This window comes from Pleurodeles waltl, chromosome 8 (genome assembly GCF_031143425.1).
Source record: "Pleurodeles waltl isolate 20211129_DDA chromosome 8, aPleWal1.hap1.20221129, whole genome shotgun sequence".
Taxonomy (NCBI): domain Eukaryota; kingdom Metazoa; phylum Chordata; class Amphibia; order Caudata; family Salamandridae; genus Pleurodeles; species Pleurodeles waltl.
In genome coordinates this window covers 436,380,457-436,402,268 of record NC_090447.1, presented here as the reverse complement: position 1 = coordinate 436,402,268, position 21,812 = coordinate 436,380,457, and the positions used below count along the sequence as shown (strand labels likewise).

Below are 21,812 nucleotides of genomic sequence, written 5' to 3'. Positions count from 1 at the left end.
TGACAGACAACACTACCGCAATGTGGTACATCAACAAGCAGGGAGGAGTAGGGTCGTGCCTTCTCTGCGACTCTGGTCCTGGGCGCAGGACCATTGGATTTGCATAGTAGCAAACCATCTGGCCGAAGTTCTCAATGTACGTGCGGACAGTCTCAGTCAGCACTTCTCGACCGATCACGAGTGGCGTCTCCATCTGGACGTGGTTCTTCACATCTTCCAGATGTGGGGAGTTCCTCAGATAGATCTGTTTGCCTCTCAAGAGAACACACTCTGCCCGTCGTTCTGCAGCCTCCAGTATCCGGTGCAGTGGGTGTTGGGGGGGATGCGTTTCAGATGTCTTGGTGCAACCAACTGCTTTACGCATTTTCTCCCATTTCCTTGAGTTCTGAGGAAGACCCGCCAAGATAGGGCTAAAGTCATTTTAATAGCCTCGGATTGGCAAAGAACGGTGTGGTACACAAACCTTTTTCAACACTCACTGTGCCTTCCGCTCCGTCTCCCTCACAAGGTAGACCTCCTCTTTCAGTCGAGGGGCAGGTTTTACATCCCACCTCCAGAGCCTGCACCTACATGCCTGGAGATTGAACAGGGCAATCTGAGTTCCTTTTCTCTCCTTCCAGAAGTGGTGGATGTTATCTTATCGGCCAAGCAACACTCCACCAAGACTGTCTGTGCCAGCAGATGGGCAAAATTTGTTACTTGATGTGGAGAGAGACAAATGGATCCCTTAAAGGCCCATTTGTGTGATATTTTGCTTTTTACCCTTTCCTTGGCACAGAAAGGTTGTGCAGTTGCGGCAGTGAAAGGCTATTTATCAGCACTGTCTGCCTTTCTTTGCCTTCCTGATCAGCCTTCCTTATTTAAGTGCCTATAGTTCTTAGGTTCTTTAAAGGCTTAACTAACAAGTTTCCTCTCACTCCGTTTGTAATGCCCTAGTGGGATTTGAATTTAGTTTTTTTTTTTTTTTTTTCACAGGTTCACTGTTTGAGCCTGTGCATTCTTGTCCATTGAGACTTTTAGTTTTAAAAACAGTTTTCCTCACAGCTATCACCTCAGCTAGACGTGTGAGTGAGCTTCAGGCTCTTAGTGTGAAACCTCCTTTTACAACCTTTCATGCTGACAAGGTGGTACTGAGAACAAGGGCGGCTTTCCTTCCTAAAGTAGTCACTCCCTTTCATATAGGACAATCTATAACACTCTCGCCCTTTTACCCTCCTCCCCATCCATCAAAGAAGGAGGAAAGAATGCATTGCTTGGTTCCAAGAAGGGCTCTGAGTTTCTACATTGAGAGGACAAGAGACTTTAGAATTGATGATCAACTCTTCGTTGGTTATGTGGGCAAGATGAAGGGCAAAGCTGTCCACAAGAGAACCTTTTCAAGGTAGGTCATTCTTTGCATAAAGATTTGTTATTCGCTAGCAAAGAAGGTTCCTCATGAAGGTATTGGGGCCCATTCCACCAGGGCTAAGTGTGCCACTTCGGCTTTAACTAGAGGTGTACCAGTTGTTGGTATTTGTAAGGCAGCAGCCTGGGCTTCCCGCCATACTTTCGCAAAGCATTATTGCTTAGACTTGGAAGTTAGGAGGGATGGCCATTTTGCACGGTCTGTTTTGCAGGACTTCTTGGTTTGCCCAGTCAGGCACCCACCCCCTAGTGCGGGACTGCTTTGGGATTCTATTCATAAGGTGAAAAATCCACAGGTAGTTGTATCCATCAGAAGTTACTTACCTTCGGTAATGCTTTTACCGGTGGATACAGTAGCTACCTGTGGATTCCTCACAGTTCCTCCCGCCTTCCCATTGCCTGTCTGGTCATACCAAGACTTTGTTTATCATAAAATGTATACCTTTTTGTACTTATATAAACAGATATTGTGATATATGCTAATCATTAAGATTTTCGTGTGGGTTAGCATCCAGCACGGCAGGCTGCGACAGGGTCACGAACCCCTGTAAATCATCCGTAACACTTCTTAGAAAAGAAGGCAATGTCGCAGCCACTTACTTGCTTCAGTTCCAGTATTCTTTATTCAGGCAGATAAGCACCATGAGAGACAAAACAAAACAAAATTCTCCAACGCGTTTCGGGAGACTCTGCTCCCTTGATCACAGAGATATTCTGAGAATCTTTTTCTCTTTCCATTATATCTAACACAATAGGCATAAAAAGTGGACTACAGTTGCCAACTGAAACCACTAGCAGCCATCTTAACACTTAGGGGGTTATTCTAACTTTGGAGGAGTGTTAATCCGTCCCAAAAGTGACGGTAAAGTGACGGATATACCACCAGCCGTATTACAAGTTCCATAGGATATAATGGACTCGTAATACGGCTGGTGGTAAATCTGTCACTTTTCCGTCACTTTTAGGACGGATTAACACCTCCTCCAAAGTTAGAATAACCCCCTTAGTCTTTAAATGATCAGTGTAACTGAAATTAAACTTGAAAATAAAAATTGAGATTAATAATTATTAGTGAACCTTACTAACAATTACTGCATATTACTCACACTTTCTTATACTCCAAATTGATACAATCAACCTAAATATAAATATATACACATATTTAAATTATACCTTAATCACTTCGCAGTATTGTAAACCAATTATTTCTACTTCAAAAAAAAATATATATCTTATTTTTAGCCATGTATTTGTGGGTGATTCAACAATACCCCGAAGATATAATAGCTCTTTTGCTTCTTATAAATTTACATCATGTGGAAAGAAAAAAATAAAAATTAAAATTAAAAATTCAGAAATTCTGAAATAGCAGAACTTCGACATATAGTTACAACCTATTAGATTCTAAATACACTTGTATTTTACTTAATCAATCAATGTAAATGTACCGATAATTCTTCATCCTTGTTCAGACCAATGGGTTCCATTGTGTTACAACTTATAATCAACCTTGATTCTAATTTTCTCAAGTCCAGCGTTCTATTACCACCTCTTGTTTTTAATGCGACCCTATCAAGGACCACAAATTGTAACATCTTTTCATTTTTGTTATGAAATTCTTTAAAATGTCTCGCCACCGGGTAAGATTTGTCCTAATTTTTATTGCTCTTAAATGTTCCAAAATACGCTTTTTTGCTATATGTATGGTGCTCCCAATGTAAAATTTATTGCAAGGACATTTGAGAGCATAAACACTATAATCTGATGTGCACGAAACATGCTTTCTTATTTTGAACATTTTGTTGGTCCCTGGGAATGATACCTCCTTACAGTTGGTACTAAATTTACATGCCTTACATTTGCCACAAATATAAAAACCCTGAATGGGTTGTGTTATCTCATTTTTAGATATTGTACTGTGGCTTAGTATATCTTTCAAAGATCTACTTCTTCTAAATGTAAACGCCGGATACTCGTCCAATAATTCACCTATATGTTCATCCGTCTTGAGGGCTGGCCAAAATTTAACAAATGCTTTTCTGATTTCATTTACTTTATCATGATATGTGGTTATGAATCTTATTTTAATATTTTCCTTCTTCATATTTTCTACATTCTCTACCAATAGATCCTCCCTTTTGGTCTGTTTGACCCTCTTCACAGCTTCATTTATTACAGTCTGTGAGTAGCCTCTTTCGATGAATCTTTTAGTCATCACTTTGATCTCATTTTCAAATGCAGTATCCAAACTTCAATTTCATCTAGCCCTTAATAGTTCCCCGTAGGGGATACTGTGAATCAAATTCTTTGGGTGACAACTCATAGCATGTAATAAACTGTTACCTGCCGTGTTTTTCCTGTATAATTCACATTCCAATTTGTCCTTCACTACCATAATTCTTACGTCCAAAAATTCCAATTCAGCTGAATCCATTGTACAACTGAACCTAAGGTTCAGATTGTTACTGTTCAATTCCTCCACAAAGCTCAAAGCTGATTCTTTGCTGCCTTTCCAGATACAGAAAATGTCGTCAATGTACCTCACCCACAGGACTGCTTGGTTTTCAAAACCAGAGATGTTCCAGACAACCTGCTCTTCCCACCAGCCAAGGTATGAACCTGCATAGCTGGGGGTAAAGCAGGTTCCCATTGCAGTCCCCTGGTCCTGACGGTATAGAATATTGTTGAAAGTGAAAAAGTTGTAAGTCAAACACAACTGCACCATATCTAATAAAATTTCTGTATGCAAAAGGTAAGACAATGACCTTGCCCTTAAAAAATATCTAACTGCCTCTATACCCTTTTCGTGAGGGATGCACGTATATAAACTAGTCACATCTAAACTTAGTAAAAGATAATCTTTTTCCCATCCAATTCCATTGATTATGCGTAGAAAATCTCTCGTATCCTTGATATAGGAGGGTAAAGCCTCCACAAAGGGACGCAAAAAATAGTCTACATATTTAGAGACATTTTCCAGTAAACTCCCCATAGAGGATACAATAGGCCTCCCAGGGGGATTTTTTGCATTCTTGTGTAGTTTGGGTAAAAAATAAATAGCAGCTGTTATGGGGAATTCGACCTTTAAAAATTGATATTCTTCCCACTCAATCAATCCTGATTCCTTCCATTCGTCTAGTTTCTCAAAAACTTTCCTCTTGGCCATTAACATTTCATTTCTATCCACCACTGAATAATTTTCTTTGTCTTGCAGTTGTCTTAAACCTTCCTTAATATAGTCATCCCTGGATAAAATCACAATATTTCCACCTTTATCGGATTTTTTAATTACAATACTATCATCTTTTCGTAAAGATTCTATCGCTTCACGTTGTTTTCCCAATAAGTTATCATACCTGGATCTCCTTGAATATCTTAAAGATTTTAAACAGCCAATTACTCTCTTCTCAAAAACCTTAATCTCATCACAGTTGACTTGTGGTAAAAAAGTTGATTTGGGTTTAAAATTGCTAGGACACCTCCTATCAACTACAATACCCATTTGTGATAAGTTTAAAATCGGATCCTGTTCAGCCACAGTACTCTCATCTAATTCACATAACGTATGTAGTAGTCCAATATCTCCAATTGTCAAATGTGATACCTTATTGGTGCTACTTACGTCTTGGTCTTTGATTTTTGTTTCAAACCTTTCTTCCGTTTAAGTTTTCTCACAAAATGAAAAAAAAGTCAATACGACTCTGTGTGTAATTGAAGGGCATGACTGGACAAAACGATAGTCCTAATGACAATACGTCACGTTCCATTTCCGAAATATTTCTGTTAGAGAGGTTGACAACTGTCATTTTTTGCATTACTTCATTGATAATTGACCTCTTGTCTGTACTCCTTGTGAGCCATCCCTTGGTTCTCTGAAGCCTCTTCTTAATCTTCCTCCTCTTCCTCAACTTTGTTGAGCTCCTCTTCCTCGTACCGCTTGGCCCATTGATCTCCCTTGGGCAATCAGGTCGAACTCCTTTAAAACACCATCTTTTACTCCACCACAGTCCGATTGGGAGGAAATGTCACTTTCACTTCCCTCACTATGATGTGCTACTCGGGTCCCATCTAATTGTTCTTTATCACTTACTTTTCCTGGCGTTGTGTTTGTATCCTTTCCAATTTTAATCTTGAATAAATAATCTTTAGACCTGTTCCTAATGGCTTCATATTTTCTACCAAAGGTTAGGATCTGTCCTCTTTCATAATCTTTCAGATCTCGTACAAACTTCTGTTGTTTTTTTGCCTTTAATGAATCCTCAATTTTACGTAATTTTTCTTTGCATTTTTCCATCTCTTTTTCAAAGGCATCTGCAGTGCATAGTTCTTTCAAATCTTTGGTTATTGTTGTGATTTCATCATTCAATCTTAATTGATCTTTCCATGCATATTTAACTAATATTTTTAGCATATTCATACTACACTGGTGGTTGTTTTCCATCCATTCCACCACCATTTCTGGATCAGGATTTTCATGAGTTAGTATTATGAAAATCCTTAAGCCTCTAGGGATTCTTCCACAATCTATATATTTTTGCAGAGTGACAGCTTCCCACCATTTTGATTGTTCTTTTTTAGAGGTTTTCCATAGTTTATTCCATAATGACCACTGATTTTTTTTGGTCCTCCTTCTGTATTCGCAATTCTCTGGTCACTTACATCGACTGTATTGAATAATGCCTCAGCTGCTGCCAATCGTGAAACTTTTTTGTCCAATCCCATGGTGTTCTCTGCCTGAACATCCATGATTGTATGAAGCAAAACACTGTGAATATTCACAGTTTATTCCGCTGCTTGTACCCAACTTATATCAAAATGTAAACACTCGTAAAGAGTGTAAAAGATGTAGAAAAATGTAGAAAATGTGGCTTGAAAACTTACTTGACTTAATGTGATATCACCTTGAATTATTGCACCATTTATTGTCAGGAATGCAATGGCAAACTGGATTTCCCCAGTCTAAAACGCGTGCTATGTCTTAAAATAGCAGGAAAGACATGTGTGTGTTATAAGCTTTCACTCGACTAACGCATTTCCAGACAAAAGCAGACATAAAGAAAACAGTAAAGAAAACGGGTTTCAGAAGGTTCCTTTTGCCGTATTCTATGTTTATTCAGCTTAGCCACGTGTATCCGATGCTGAGTTCTTCAAAGAAATGCACGCGCATTCCAACGGCTTTCATAATTCGAAGACCGAGACCGAAAAGGCGGGGAACCATTAAACACTAATGGCTTCAGTAAGGCTTTAGTGAATGTCTCAGCGCGTGTTTATCCAATGAAAGTAAATATATATCTAAACCGGTAACAGTATCCACCACCGGCACACAACACTTAGGGTCCAATTGTGCACGCGTATCGCCGAACTCGCTTTTAACAGATTGTTTTCTTTAGCATGTTCATTAATTTTGTTAAAGCGAACGCGTGTACTAAATGCTAAATCACACGCTGGGCTTTAAACTAAAGCGCGCTTTAGTTATTCTGTCGTTCTGACAGCCGGCTTCTTTCTTGTAAAGATAAATCACATCTTTGAAACATTCGTTTTTAAGTAAACAAGCCACATAAAAAATTCCATGAGAGTTCGTTGGGAAAGCGGTCGCTAACCAGTCCAAAGTGCTAATCATTAAGATTTTCGTGTGGGTTAGCATCCAGCACGCAGGCTGCGACAGGGTCACGAACCCCTGTAAATCATCCGTAACACTTTTTAGAAAAGAAGGCAATGTCGCAGCCACTTACTTGCTTCAGTCCCAGTATTCTTTATTCAGGCAGATAAGCACCATGAGAGACAAAACAAAACAAAATTCTCCAACGCGTTTCGGGAGACTCTGCTCCCTTGATCACAGAGATATTCTGAGAACCTTTTTCTCTTTCCATTATATCTAACACAATAGGCATAAAAAGTGGACTACAGTTGCCAACTGAAACCACTAGCAGCCATCTTAACGCTTAGGGCCTCATTCCGACCCTGGCCGGCGGCAGTAGCTGCCGGCCTGGCGGGGCCCGCCAGAATACCGCTGCGCGGTCAAAAGACCGCCGCAGGTATTCTGGGTTTCCCGCTGGGCTGGCGGGCGACCGCCAGAAGGCCGCCCGCCAGCCCAGCGGGAAACACCCTTCCATGAGGATGCTGGCTCCGAATGGAGCCGGCGGAGTGGAAGGGGTGCGACGGGTGCAGTCGCACCCGTCGCGATTTTCAGTGTCTGCATGGCAGACACTGAAAATCTTTGTGGGGCCCTGTTACAGGGGCCCCTGCAGTGCCCATGCCATAGGCATGGGCACTGCAGGGGCCCCCAGGGGCCCCACGACACCCCATACCGCCATTCTCTTCCTGGCGGCCAAAACCGCCAGGAACAGGATGGCGGTATGGGGCTCGGAATCCCCATGGTGGCGCAGCAAGCTGCGCCGCCATGGAGGATTCCCCAGGGCAGCGGGAAACCGGCGGTACACCGCCGGTTTTCCGTTTCTGACCGCGGCTGTACCGCCGCGGTCAGAATGCCCATGGGAGCACCGCCAGCCTGTTGGCGGTGCTCCCGCGGTCGTTTGCCCTGGCGGTTTATACCGCCAGGGTCAGAATGACCCCCTTAGTCTTTAAATGATCAATGTAACTGAAATTAAACTTGAAAATAAAAATTGAGATTAATAATTATTAGTGAACCTTAATAACAATTACTGCATATTACTCACACTTTCTTATACTCCAAATTGATACAATCAACCTAAATATAAATATATACACATATTTAAATTACACCTTAATCACTTCGCAGTATTGTAAACCAATTATTTCTACTTCAATAAAAATACTCATCTTATTTTTAGCCATGTATTTGTGGGTGATTCAACACTACCCTGAAGATATAATAGCTCTTTTGCTTCTTATAAATTTACATCTGGAAAGAAAAAAAGAAAAAGAAAAATTAAAAATTCAGAAATAGCAGAACTTCGACATATAGTTACAACCTATTAGATTCTAAATACACTTGTATTTTACTTAATCAATCAATGTAAATGTACCGATAATTCTTCATCCTTGTTCAGACCAATGGGTTCCATTGTGTTACAACTTACAATGCCTATTGTGTTAGATATAATGGAAAGAGAAAAAGGTCCTCAGAATATCTCTGTGATCAAGGGAGCAGAGTCTCCCGAAACACGTTGGAGAATTTTGTTTTGTTTTGTCTCTCATGGTGCTTATCTGCCTGAATAAAGAATACTGGGACTGAAGCAAGTAAGTGGCTGCGACATTTCCTTCTTTTCTAAGAAGTGTTCCGGATTATATATATATTTATATATTTGTTTGCATATGCGTAAAAAATTTGCAAATGGTGAAACTAACGTCAGTACGCCACCGAGAACTTGTTATGGCTCCGGTGACACCAGGAGTCGTGTGCAGAGCTGTGCAATTGTGACGTCTTCGTCAACGTGAGGAGCTAGGAAGAAAATGTTTGTTGAATGCTGGTGCATTGGGAGAATTCATAAGGTGAGGAATCCACAGGTAGCTACTGTATCCACCAGAAAAAGCGTTACCGAAGGTAAGTAACTTGTTCATTTCCACCATACACATAGAGGAGGATGCACTTTAGATGTATTTGTTTTCTAATGTAGGGAATATCTTTACTGGAAACGACATGGTTGGATAATTCTTGCCACATTTTCTATTAGGTGAATGAATTTAGCCCAATACCATTTTTTAAAACAGAACCTTCCGATAAACAAGTTTATTTGAAGCAGATATAACCATCTGATGCATATTTTTTCTAGGAAAAAATTCTAGCTCCCTCTGTGTACAATAAAAATCGGCAATAAGTCACTTTGGAAAAAATGACACAACTAGAATAATCTGTGGAATTCTATAGTTTTAATTCAATATCTCAAGGAAAGGAGCTTGAGATGTACCAAGCTCCTTCTCACCAGCAAACCTTCGGGCTTTCCCCTTATTTTATTTTTTTAAATCCCCTGCAACTACTAAGGCGCCCCTGTTAACTGAGTTTGTAAATACCTCTTTCCGTAAAGGATTAGTCACATAAGAGCAAAAAAATTAAAAGGTCGCTACTAAGCACATTTTAAAGAATCCAGGTCTGAGTCCTTGTAATATGTTTTACTTTATACACATATTCCCTTCTCCCTTATTTTGCCAAATATTGGAAAAAGCAGCTACTCTTGAATCAGTTTTTTTTATGACAGCCAGGGAGGGATTTAGACCTGGTAGTTTGATCAAATTAGTCATTGTTTCAGCCATGAATGATTTACGTATGTTGATGGACAGAATGGGGTTCAGGAGCATTATTCCTCATGGACATCTCTGTGGCCTCTGATACAATTGATCACAAGATTTTTATTTTTTGTCCGAAACAAATGAAGTTCAAAGACACTGCTTTGAAGTGTGTTGGCGCCCTCCTTTGGAATAGAATCCAGACAGTGACTATAAACCCCTACTCCTTGGCCTCCGCCCTGTTGAGCTGGGGTGTTCGTCAGGGCTCTGCCTTTTCCTCTTCTCTTTTTAATATATATGTACTCCCACTGGCTGGACTTGTGGACAAGTTCAAGTGACGTGTTAGCATTACACAGATTACCTCAAAAACAATCCTTGTTAAGAGACCATAGGAATTAAAGCTATTATGAATGCTGTTGTCTATTAGATGGTCCAAATTTCTTAAAAAATGAATCCCATAAAATTGGACGTTTTGCAAGAATACAAGAAAACTAAAGTGTGGGACAATTCCTTGATCCTTCAGTTTGGGGCATGTCTTACCCTAGTTTGTAAAGTCAGGAACTTGGATATGATTCTAACTCTCAATTTGCATTTGAACCATCTGGTAGCTCATGTCACCAGGGTGTATTTTCATTGGATCCAGCTTGTAAGGCGACTTATGCCTTTTCTATTGCTTTCCCATAAAATACTTTCTGCCAGTGCCTTTGTCCGTGCTAGACTTCATTAAGGTAATGTGGCCTACTTAAGTTTACTCAAAGCTGCCATCCAGCACCTAATTCAGACCATACTATTTTCTACCTAAGGGAGTTTGATTCCACTTCAGCTTATCTCCGTCAGCTTGATTGGCTGTGGGTTCACAAGAGTATGACCTTCATAGCAGCATGTCCCATGGAACAAAGTCCACTCTCAGCATGCTCCTGTATATTTTTTAAAAAGTATCAACCTGGACGTGCTGTCGAATCTATCTGCAGCAACAAATTTACCACACCCACATTTAAATCTGAAACATGAAATGGTAGAGCATTTGATGTCCAAGGAACTAAGTCGTGATGCTCTACCTTTCTTTTTCACCCTGACAGTTTCCTTAGTGCCATGAAGCTCCTTTTTGAGCACACGTCTTCACTTTCTAAGTTCCCCATAAATAAATCTTGGCTTGAGTAAAAGGATTTGTATACGTGTACAGATGACTTACAATACTCCAATATCACAAATGTACATGAATTGAAGACTGTTTGAAAGGATCCAGTTGAGCAGGGAATTGGCAAATGGGCCTCAATGTACCTTCTGTTTGCCCTGTCCTAGGAACGCTTCATCCAAAGAGTGAGAAATGAAATAGATGGAATTGTAATTACAAGGAACTCTTTAAATTTTCCTTATTTGCAGCTGACATACAGGTGATCATGGATATCTCTGGGTGCTCACTGGTACGTTGAGAGGAACTGAAGACATACTACTATATTTAAAGCAAACATGGCTAAATCTGAAATACTTAATATCCTCATCATTGAAGTGGACCATGCTAAATAAAATCTAGTTTAACTGGGCCTCCGTGTGCATCAAATTCCAAGGAATACATCTGTCATCAAATTATTATGACCTCACAGATCTAATTGACCTAAGCTGTTTAAAGAAATACAAAAAGATGTGACAGTATAAAACTCGCTCTTTCTCCAGTGTTGGAATTTTAGCCACATTTAAAGAGAATCTCTGTCCTAGAGATTTTTACATTTACCACCTATTACTGGTCTGGATTTCAAGGGAAACTATAAAAATTTTACAGAACAGGTTATCAAAATATATTTTGAAGGGTAAGAAACAAAAGTATCTACTTAGACTCTTATTACCACTTAAAAGATAAGGGGGTTACAATCCATTACTGTTGTAGCTAGCTTATGGCATCTCCTATCGAAGGCATGATTTTATGGAGGCGGTGTGAAGCAAACAAGTAGTGGTGGTGAAGTCTATATTAATGAGTAGGTCCTGGAAGTGGAAGCAGTTAAGGCAACTTTCACAAGAGTCTTCTTGGGAAGGACTTAATTAACAAGAAGGCCATCAGATCATATGATTCACAATTTGTGCCTCTTCTTAAAAAACAGATTTCTCTAAGTCTGGAAGATTGGGCATGTTTGATAATTGGAGGCATGTTTGATATGGTAATATGTCAACAACATTATCTAGTGCATTGCTGAAGTTAACATCTTGGAACCGTAATGGATTCCTATATTCACAATTAAGTGACAATGATTAGGAATTTATTTGCACTAGAGTATACAAATACATTAGAAGTCTCTATGATGAAGAATAGATGCTCAAGGTACTGCTCACATGATATTATAACTGTAGACCTGGCAGACAACAGGCAATCAATGAACCTGATTTAAACCAGCGTGGGAGGTATGCAAGTACTATGTTGTAGGCCAAATCGTATTGGCGATCGATAGAGTTCTGAGAGATGCAACGCTTTGTGGCCCTTGACAGGCGTTGGTGGAATTTCCAGATACTGACATACACCTACTGCTCCTTTTAAGGCGGAGACTCTGGACACACATTCTGGGCCTCATTACAAGTCTGGTGGTCCATGGACCAACAGACTCGCGGTGGCGCTCGAACTGCCGCTGACGGGGGCGGTCCGACTGTCATATTATGACCGTGGCAAAGCCGCCACGTCTGACCGCCGGCACTGCCAGGTTGCCACCAGTCGACGGCCTGGCGGTGCAGGCGGTCTTAATCCACCAGGGCAGCACTGCAAACAGCGCTGCACTCAGGATTACGACCCTCATTTCCGCCAGCCTTTGCATGGCGGTAAGAGGGTGCACCATGGGGGCCCCTGCACTGCCCATGCATTTGACTTGGGCAGTGCAGGGGTCCCCATGGACAGCCCTGTTGCGCTTTTCACTGCCTGAGGCAGTAAAAAGCGTGTTGGGTGCTGTCGCACCTGACGCACCGCAACATTGCTGCCAGCTCTATTACAACCGGGCGTCAGTGTTGTGTTTCCCGCGGGGCCAGCGGGCAGAAACGCTGTTTTCGCCTGTCAGCCCAGCAGGAAACCCGTAATAGGTACTGCAGAGAGACGGCCGCATATGCTGTCATCCCGACGCAGGACTTTGGCGGACGGCCTCCTCCGTCTGCCAAAGTCATAATGAGGACCTCTGTGTGTACTAAATAGATACTATTAGCACATCAGGGACCTCATACACACACACTTTTTTTCTGCACTCATTTGTGAATGCAACCTACTAGACAGTGTACAACATAGAAGATGTATTTATAACCACTTTTGGCCATTGTTAATTTACATGTCCTTTGGTTTGAGATGAATTTCATGCCATACGTACCTAAAGTTGTTAAGGCGAACAAAGTGTGACCTCTGTATAAGAATGAGGAAAAAGCATTACTTGCAGGTTTTTAGTGTCTAGTGCTGGCAAGTCATGACAGGTTTACTGATAGACTGGGAGAAGTTGGATGTTAAGAATATGTTCAGTAGCAAAATAATGTATAACTGGAAGATGCAAAATGATTGTATATAGTTGATAATTGTATTTAGGCCCTGCATGTAATGTATATACATTTAAAATGTTAATAGAATCTTCTTAAATTTACCTAATGATGCTACTCCAAAGAATGAGTTTACCACAATAAAATGTGCATCATTGATGTTTGACACAATTTAAATTAAAATTAATACAGTCAATGCAGGCTTCTATTCAGATGTTTTAGTTGTGAGAATCTTGATGCTTAGATTTGCTAAATATTCAGCAAGTTTATTTTTTTGTTAGGACTTACCTACGTTTTCATTTTGTTCAGCTACATCCTCCACAGAGCAAGCCCCGCTTTTCTGTGAATTCAGTAAGTGAGACTAAGTGAAAGTCAAATTACACATACCTAATAAATTGTAGCTATCAATACTTCAGGAAGCAGGCTGTTCATATGGTGGACCAAAAAGAGGTATACTCTTAGAAGAGTCCAAGCAAACCCCAAAAGGATCACAGAGGACCAAAAATGACACACAAAATGCTCTCTTTTGCGGTAGTATGGTCGACCAGATAGGAATATCAGAGGGTAGTGCTAAGTAATTAAGGCACACACTCATACAGTAAGTGAGACACCAGCTCAGTAAAGAAATTCGATATCAATTTATAGCAATAGCACATACTTTTATTTATATTTAGATACTAAGATCACCGGAGTCAGGTGAGTACTTTTCGAGTTATGAATTTTTAGAGGTTTTGAAAGTTTACAGTGTGCAGTTTTCAGATGCGGTAATGTTATCCTATGGCAGAAGAACACACACTGGCCACACCCGAGGGCCACCTCAAGCGGCACTGAGGCGGCCAGGTGCAGGGGTGCAGTTCAGCGTCGGGTGTCCCATGTCGGCCTATGGGGATCAGTCCGGTCAGAAGGTTGCTGCAGGGATGGACTGGAAGGCCGGTCCAGCGGAACACACAGTGGTGCTCAACCCTTCAGGTTCTCGGGCTTGTGGGGACACCATCGGTCCACTCCTCCTCGGGCTCTGTCTACAGGCATGGACTGGGGGTCCAATCCAACCAAGACAATAAGTGGGTTCAGGTATCCCAAGGCTAGGAAATGTGGGGACACCCTTGGGTGGGGTTTGTCTATGGAAGGCCTAGGGACCACCCTAACAGCATTGGCCCACTTCAGCACGGGCTAGACAACTCAAGTGCAGTGCTGATGTTCGGTGTCGGATTTTTGGTAGTCCCTGTCGTCACATTGCTATCTTTGGTGCCTGCATATACAAGGGAGCAGCTCCTCTACTCCAAGGGAGTTCTTCTTGGCGATTTACAAAGCAGCACTGGCAGCTCTCCCAGTTTCTTTGAGGCTGCAGCGGAAGGACAGGTCAGTTGCTCTTCGAGGGTCGGGTGAAGCAGGCAGGCCAGCAGGATTGGTGCCAAGTCAGTCATGCTCCTCGGTTCAGCAGGCTTCTTGACCACTCACTCTTTTGTGTCAAGCGAAGATCTGAAGATCTGGTATCAGGAGATCCCCTAAATAATCAATTTAAGGGGCGTTAAGGGAGTGAAGGGTAGTAGCCAATGGGCTACTTACCCCTGGGGTCATTACGCCGCCTAGATGATCACTTTTTGTGGGAAGTGGGCATTACCCTGTCCAGAGTTCTTAAATTCCACCACACACAAATTGGCGGTGTTCACTTCAGGCTAGTCACCCTAGGGGTGTTCCCAGCCTAGAAATGTAACAAGCCTCCTGCATAGCTAATTTTTCCACCTGTCAAGGTGCCAGGTGGGTTATGGGGCAGGGGAGATGGAATCTTCCTCTGAGGAAAGCCAGATCTGCATGCTAAAGCGGTAGGCTTCTTTGAAGCTCACTGCCTGGGGATGCAAGTCACCCTGTGGGGAAGGGTGTTCCACACCCCAGCCCGGACATGCTTTGTTTCTGCCCCTCAGAGATCAAAGCCTTTCACCCTGAAGGGGTCAGATTCTGGTCTGTTGGTGGCAGACTGGTCAGTGAGCTCACCAGAAGTTGGTAGGTTTTCAAGGGGCACCTCCAAGGGGCACTCTGGGTGCATGTATTAATAAATCCATCACTGGAATCAGTGAGAGTTTATCGACACAAGATGTTTGATACCAAACATTGTATCTTCACAGAAGCCATGATGTAGCTGGGGAACTTGTATTGACCATTGTCCAGCACATGTATTTAAAATGGTTTCCATGCAGTTACTATGTTTAACAATCGACAAAGACATAGAAGGGGCATTTTGGCTCATGAGTATATGTATGTCCTCAGTGATAATATAATGCACCCTGCCTTAGGGCTTTAAGACCTTCTGTAGGGGTGACCTACAAATGTTGCAAGCAGTGTTTAGATGGCAGGGCACACAAGTGTGTGCCATGTCAGGTTTTCACTTTTTACGGAGCACCTTGTAATGCAGCCTGCAATGGCAGTCTGTATGAGGTTGGTGCTGGGTTATTTAGAGTGGTACAAGTTGTGCCGCAGCTCTTAGGGGTCCTCTTCAGTAGCCATGCCGTAGGTACCAGGGGTACCATTTACTAGGGACTTACAGAGATGCTGAAGGGCCTGGCGACTTGAGGAGCAAGTGACCAGGTTTCTCTTTTTTGGGGAAGAAACACTGGGGACCTGGTCAGCAGGAACCCAGTATACTTCAGTCAAAGTTGCATCAAAACCAGTCAAAAAGTGGGGGGTACTGCAACCAGAACCCAGCGTCCTACAAACGCCTAATAAAGCAGCCCAAGTCACCTAAATATTCCCTCCCTGCGGAACCTTTCCTAACATGGGATATGTCAGTCTAGCCTGTGTAATCTTTCCACAATGACGACTGGCAAATTCAGCAGGAGAAAGTCAGTTGCTCCTTTAGTTTCTAGAGTAGCAGTTCGAGGGATTGATTGTAGCATCACTGCTATACAAAGAAACAAAAAACGTGTTGCAACATTCGTTTTTTGTCCTGATGTTTCTTTAAGGTGCTGGATAATCGGTGTGTAAACTCCAAGCCAGGTAGTACCCTACATTAGGACTATGTTAAGAAGGCCAGTGAAATGTGGAATTGGCTGAACTCTGTATTATCCAAATTAGTCAACATTACTCTGATCTCTCTAGTTTCATGGAGCCCACACACAGTCTTAATTAATTAATTAGTTTGTTTAAGCTATATTGATGTGTCCTGTAATTGAGTTAGTTGTATTCTCCTCAACCTCCATTTTTATGAAGGGGTACGCTTTGTGTTATGTGCTAGCTCGCATTGTTTTCTAAATAGTTGTATGTGCATGCGCTAAAAATGGTTTAAAAAAAAAACAGTCCTGAGCATTTCCTTTGAAAAATGCTTTAATCTTGCTGTTTTCTCTCACTCGTACATCCTTTGCAGTGAATTCACTTAGGCAAACAAAATTAGGTTTCTTTACACACAACTTTTAAGATTGACTTGCACGTGCAAATGTTTCCATCCACTAGAGTCTGTTGATCGTGAATTCTATAGGTTTAAGACATTTTGTTTTTTAAAGATGTTACCTGGAGGTCTGATATATGTGTGGCAAATTTAAATAGCATGTTCAGAAATGTTTTAGTTCTTTATTTTTTGAACATAGTTTTTCCAATGAATTCTTCTGTATAATGTTTCCTACTAGGATCATTACGAACAAGTATTTAGTTAAACGTCAAAGTAAAGATTATGATGTCGAATGGGGCTATGCATTCGATGTCCATCTCAATGCCTTCTATCCACTCTTGGTTATCCTGCACTTCATCCAGCTCTTCTTCATCAATCGTAAGTACCCTTACACTATTGGCAATAAAATGCAAGTGTAGAATTACATATTATTATATATTAACATTAACTCACTTCTTCTTTCCTTTTCAGATGTTATATTGCCGCAATGGTTTGTGGGCTACTTTGTTGGAAATACATTTTGGTTGCTTGCAATTGGCTATTATATCTACATCACATTTTTGGGATACAGTGGTAAGTCTCAAGAAACAAATCTTTATACGCAAATATAAGTTCTCATTTTGGCGTAATTTATTTTTTTAACATGTTTTTGTTAAGGGAAAGCACAGTACAAAACATGGCATCATATCTCAGTCCAATTGTGGTACATGTAGCAGTACAAGGATGTAACCACTCTGTAAAAAAATGAGTCGGAGAGCATCCTATCTTCACCATAATCTATATCCTATCAGCATACATCCACTAAGGAAGGACCACTTCAACAACAGTTAGGCTTATCTATTGTCACAGGACACACATATTTGTACAGCAAACAAATCGTAATCCTAAAGTGAATTTTTTTTTTTTTAAAGAACTATGACGCTGCATCAGGTCTGTAGTACAACAGGCAGATGATGGATCAACAGTGTGGAACTGGAGGAGGGGGTAGGAGAGAGGGGAGGGCGAGCGAAGCAACAATCACCAATCACAAACCTCTCATCTGAGAGTCCCGGCAACCCGCCAGCTACACGCATGTCTGCACACATTCGGGGACATCCCGTGGGGGACGAGGGGAATCCCCCCTGCAACCGGGTTCACTCCTCCCACATCCTGGGTAATTATGAGGGAGGGACCCTCAAGGGGCCCTGCTGCAGCCAGGCCCTGCAATATCTCATTCCAAAACTCAAAGTCCCGTTCAGAATTCACATCAGTGCGCACCACTTATAGCCTTCTGTCCTCTGCCGCTCCCCAGTCACACATCTGCCATCCATTTTTTAATGGCAGGCTGGATTGTTCCCAGTGGATAGCTATACGTCACTTAGCTAGCACCCGTCCCAGAAGGGCAAATCTGTGCCTCATCTTAGCCCCGCTCTTTGGGCCCGGGAGTACCCTTAACAGTGCACAACCGAGGTGTCCACTTGAATGCATGCAACCTCTCACACAGTTCCCCCGAGATCTCCCCCCTATATGCAGCATTCCCATGTAAAGTGGAGAAACGTCACCAGATCTGTCCCACATCTGGGGCAGGTAGCTGACTGCGAAATGGTAATCCTATGCAGCCTTTGATGCGGCAGAAAAGTGCAATGCAAGTAACAAAACTGGGTTAGTTTAAACCACGCTGGTCCTCCGTCCATCTGTCCTAGACTTTTATCACGTCAATCCTTCTATCCCTTTTGATGGCCCCCACGTTGTGGTCTGTCCTTCCCCATAGAGTACATTGGCTCACCCGGGGGGCTGGTCAGACTACTGCCAGGTGCACCCCGCAATTTACCCATGGATCGACAAAGCGCCAAAAGTCTGTGTGTCTCAAAGGGCGGTGACTCACTCACCCACTGTCCCTCTTGACGCACGGTCTCCTGGGTACCACTGTCATCCAGGTCTGCAGGTGTGGCACTAGCACAGGGGGGAGGAAAGAAGGGACAGCTTGTCAACACTCCTCAGCGGCACCAGAGAGAGGATCCTTGGGCTCCTAAGGATCCACAAACTCTCCTACTGTATCACCGGTCCTGCACAGCACCCCAGTCCTCCTGCTCCACTAGGGGCTGGCTGGACCACCGATAGGTCCAGCCGTGGCACTGCACCCCCGGGCGGCAGTCACCATCATCAGTATACACCAACCACTGGTCTGAAACAGAACCCAGCACAGTGATCCCTACCATTCTCTGCCATCCACCCCGCTCCTCTGATTTCACAGCACTTCTAGGCAGCTGAGCCCCCCAACATGGTGACCGTGCAGCTACTTACCATTGGGTCACCAGCCGCCCTTAGTTTCATTGTATTTCAGGCTGGGCCCTCGGATCTCAGGCACTCCACTCAGTCCTCAAGAGGATGTCTTTCCTCGTGGCAGTGGGTGGAGGGGAGTTGGGGTTGAGGAATAGAATCATGTCTACCTGGGGGAGAGACGGGCAGAATCACTTTTAGGGTTCAGGGTAGGACCTCTCACCTCCAGCACCACACTGCCACATCCTCAGCACCAGCAACCAACAGCTCCCTCGTTATAGGGCCAGACTTGTGAGCTCTTCAGGGCTCCCTTCCGGAGCAGTGCTGTCTGTGTGTCCCCTTCCCCGAGCCAGCCACGTCATGTGATATGGAGACCACCCGGCCCCTCTGCAGCTGCAGCACACTCTGCCGTCGTCCCCCACCGGGCTGGCCGCAGAAGGATCAGCTCGCTCTTCTTTTGTCCGCCCGCCCAGCGCTCTTCTTTTGTCCGCCCACCAGCCCAGCGCTCTTCTTTTGTCCGCCCACCCAGCGACTTCCATGAGGGCTTCTCAGCATGACTAGAGGTTTCCCCCTGCACTGCAATATGCCCTAGTACGAGTAGGCCCCTGTAGGAAAGTAGCCTCTTTCTAGTATGGTTACCCCCACTTTTGACCTGTTTGTGAGTGTGTGTCAGTGTGTTTTTACTGTGTCACTGGGATCCTGCTAGCCAGGACCCCAGTGCTCATAGATTGTGGCCTAATGTGTATGCCTGTGTAGTGCCTAACTGTGTCACCTAGGCTCTGCTAACCAGAAACTCAGTGCTTATGCTCTCTCTGCTTTTAAATTTGTCACTGTAGGCCAGTGACTTCATTTACTAATTTCAGTTGGCACACTGGACCCCCCTTATAAGTCCCTAGTATATGGTACCTAGGTATCCAGGGCATTGGGGTTCCAGGAGATCCATATGGGCTGCAGCATTTCTTTTGCCACCCATAGGAGCTTAGACAAACCCTTACACAAGACTGCTACTGCAGCCTGCGTGAAATAGTGCACACACTATTTCACAGCCATTTTCACTGCACCTAAGTAACTTATAAGTCACCTATATGTCTAACTTCACTTGCTGAAGGTTAGGTGCAAAGTTACTAAGTGTGAGGGCACCCTTGCACTAGCAAAGGTGCCCCCACATAGTTCAGGGCCATTTCCCCAGACTTTGTGAGTGTGGGGGCGCCATTACACACGTGCACTACATATAGGGCAATACCTATATGTAGCTTCACAATGGTAACTCTGAAAATGGCCATGTAACATATCTAAGATGATGGAATTGTCCCCCCATTCCAAATCTGGTATTGGGGAGTCAAGTACATGCATCCTGGGGGCTCCACCATGGACCCCAGTACTGCCAAACCAGCTCTCTGAGGCTTGCACTGCAGCTACAGCTGCTGCCACCTCACAGACAGGGTTCTGCCCTCCTGAGGTCTGGGTAGCCCAGTCCCAGGAAGGCAGAACAAAGCATTTCCTCTCAGAGCAGGGTGTTACACCCTCTCCCTTTGGAAATAGGTGTTACAGGCTAGGAGGGTATTACCCCCAGCCTCTGGAAATGCTTTGAAGTGCACATATGGTGCCCTCCTTGCATAAACCAGTCTACACCCGTTCAGGGATCCCTTCTCCCCTGTTCTGGCGGGAAACTGGACAAAGGAAAGGGGAGTGACCACTACCCTGTCCATCACCACCCTAGGAGTGGTGCCCAGAGCTCCTCCAGTGTGTCCCAGACTTCAGCCATCTTGCTTTGCAAGGTGTGGGGGCAATCTGGAGGGCTTTGAGTGGCCAGTGCCAGCAGGTGACATCAGAGACCCCTCCTGATAGGTCCATACCTGATAAGGTAGCCAATCCCCCTGTCAGGGCTCTCCTGTGGGTTCTCTTCAGATTCTGCTTGCAAGTTTCCTTCAGGAATCCTCTGCAACAACTTCAGACTCTTCTGACCTCGGATCAACAGCAGCCTGCTCCAAGAAACGCTGTAACTGCAACAAAGTGTCTACAAGAGACACTTTTCTTCAGCAACCTCAGCTCCAAGTCAGCAACTGCAACAGTTTGCATGGTGTGCACGTTCTGGGGACTCCCTGTCTTCATCCTGCACCAGAAGGACCGAAGAAATCTCCCATGGAGTGATGGAGTCACTCCCCTGCTCCAAGCAGGCACCTTCCAAGACGACGACCGGTACCCTGGGACTCCTCTCACACGACGAGCGTGCTCCTAAGGACACAGAGGGTGGACATCATCGACATAGACTGTCCTGAGGTCCTGCTGACGCAATTTGGAGGAGGTAAGACCTTGCCTTCCCTGAGAACTACGGTACCCCTGTGTACTGTCTTCACCTCCTGAGGCCTCTGTGCACTCTTTGCAAAATTCCTTTGTGCACAGCCTGGCCCAGGTCCCCTGCACCCCACCCTGTGACGCTCAACTCGCTGAGTTGTTCTCCGGCAGCTTGGAACCTTCTTTTGTTGTGCTGCATCAACCGCGTTTTGCACCTCCTTTGAACCTGGATCCTGCAGCTTCTGGGGGGTGCTGGCTGGCATCCTGAGGGCTCTCTAAAGTGCTGAGAGCCTCCTCTTCCTCCGCACACAGAGTTGAGACCCCCAGGTCCCTCCTGGGTCCATCCAGTGCCATTTTGATGAAAAGTGCATTTTTGTAGTAGCCAAGGCTTGTTGGCACCTTCCAACACGAAATCTCGTCTGCAATGATCTTCACGCCATGGGACATCTTTTGCATCACACAGGAACCCGCTGGCATCGTCCTAGGGTGCATTTCTGCAGTCTTCGACTAACCAGGGACTCTTTTGCACCCTCTTCTGGGTTGGCAGAGGCTCCTGTCCTTCCTGGAACTTCTTTCGACTTCTGGATGTGATCCCCTTCCTTTGCAGGTCTTTAGGTCCAATAATCCAGCAGTTGTTCTTTGCAGACTTGGTTGGCTGCTGCAAAATCCCCAAAACGAGGTATAGTGTGTCCTAAGGAAACTTGCAGTACTTTACTCCTGCTTTTCTGGGCTCTGGGGTGGGGTAATTTACTTACCTTTACTGTATTCTTACTCT

General features: G+C 43.7%; 1 protein-coding gene across 2 annotated transcripts in view; it reads left to right on the top strand.

Annotated features, from left to right (window-relative positions):
- UNC50 (unc-50 inner nuclear membrane RNA binding protein) overlaps positions 1-21,812 on the top strand; it is a 210,663-nt gene that overhangs the window by 176,357 nt on the left and 12,494 nt on the right. For both annotated transcript variants that reach the window (XM_069204326.1, XM_069204327.1), the window contains exons 4-5: positions 16,722-16,861; positions 16,955-17,056. In XM_069204326.1, coding sequence (XP_069060427.1) covers positions 16,722-16,861; positions 16,955-17,056 — 242 coding nt within the window. The remainder of the gene's footprint in view (positions 1-16,721; positions 16,862-16,954; positions 17,057-21,812) is intronic.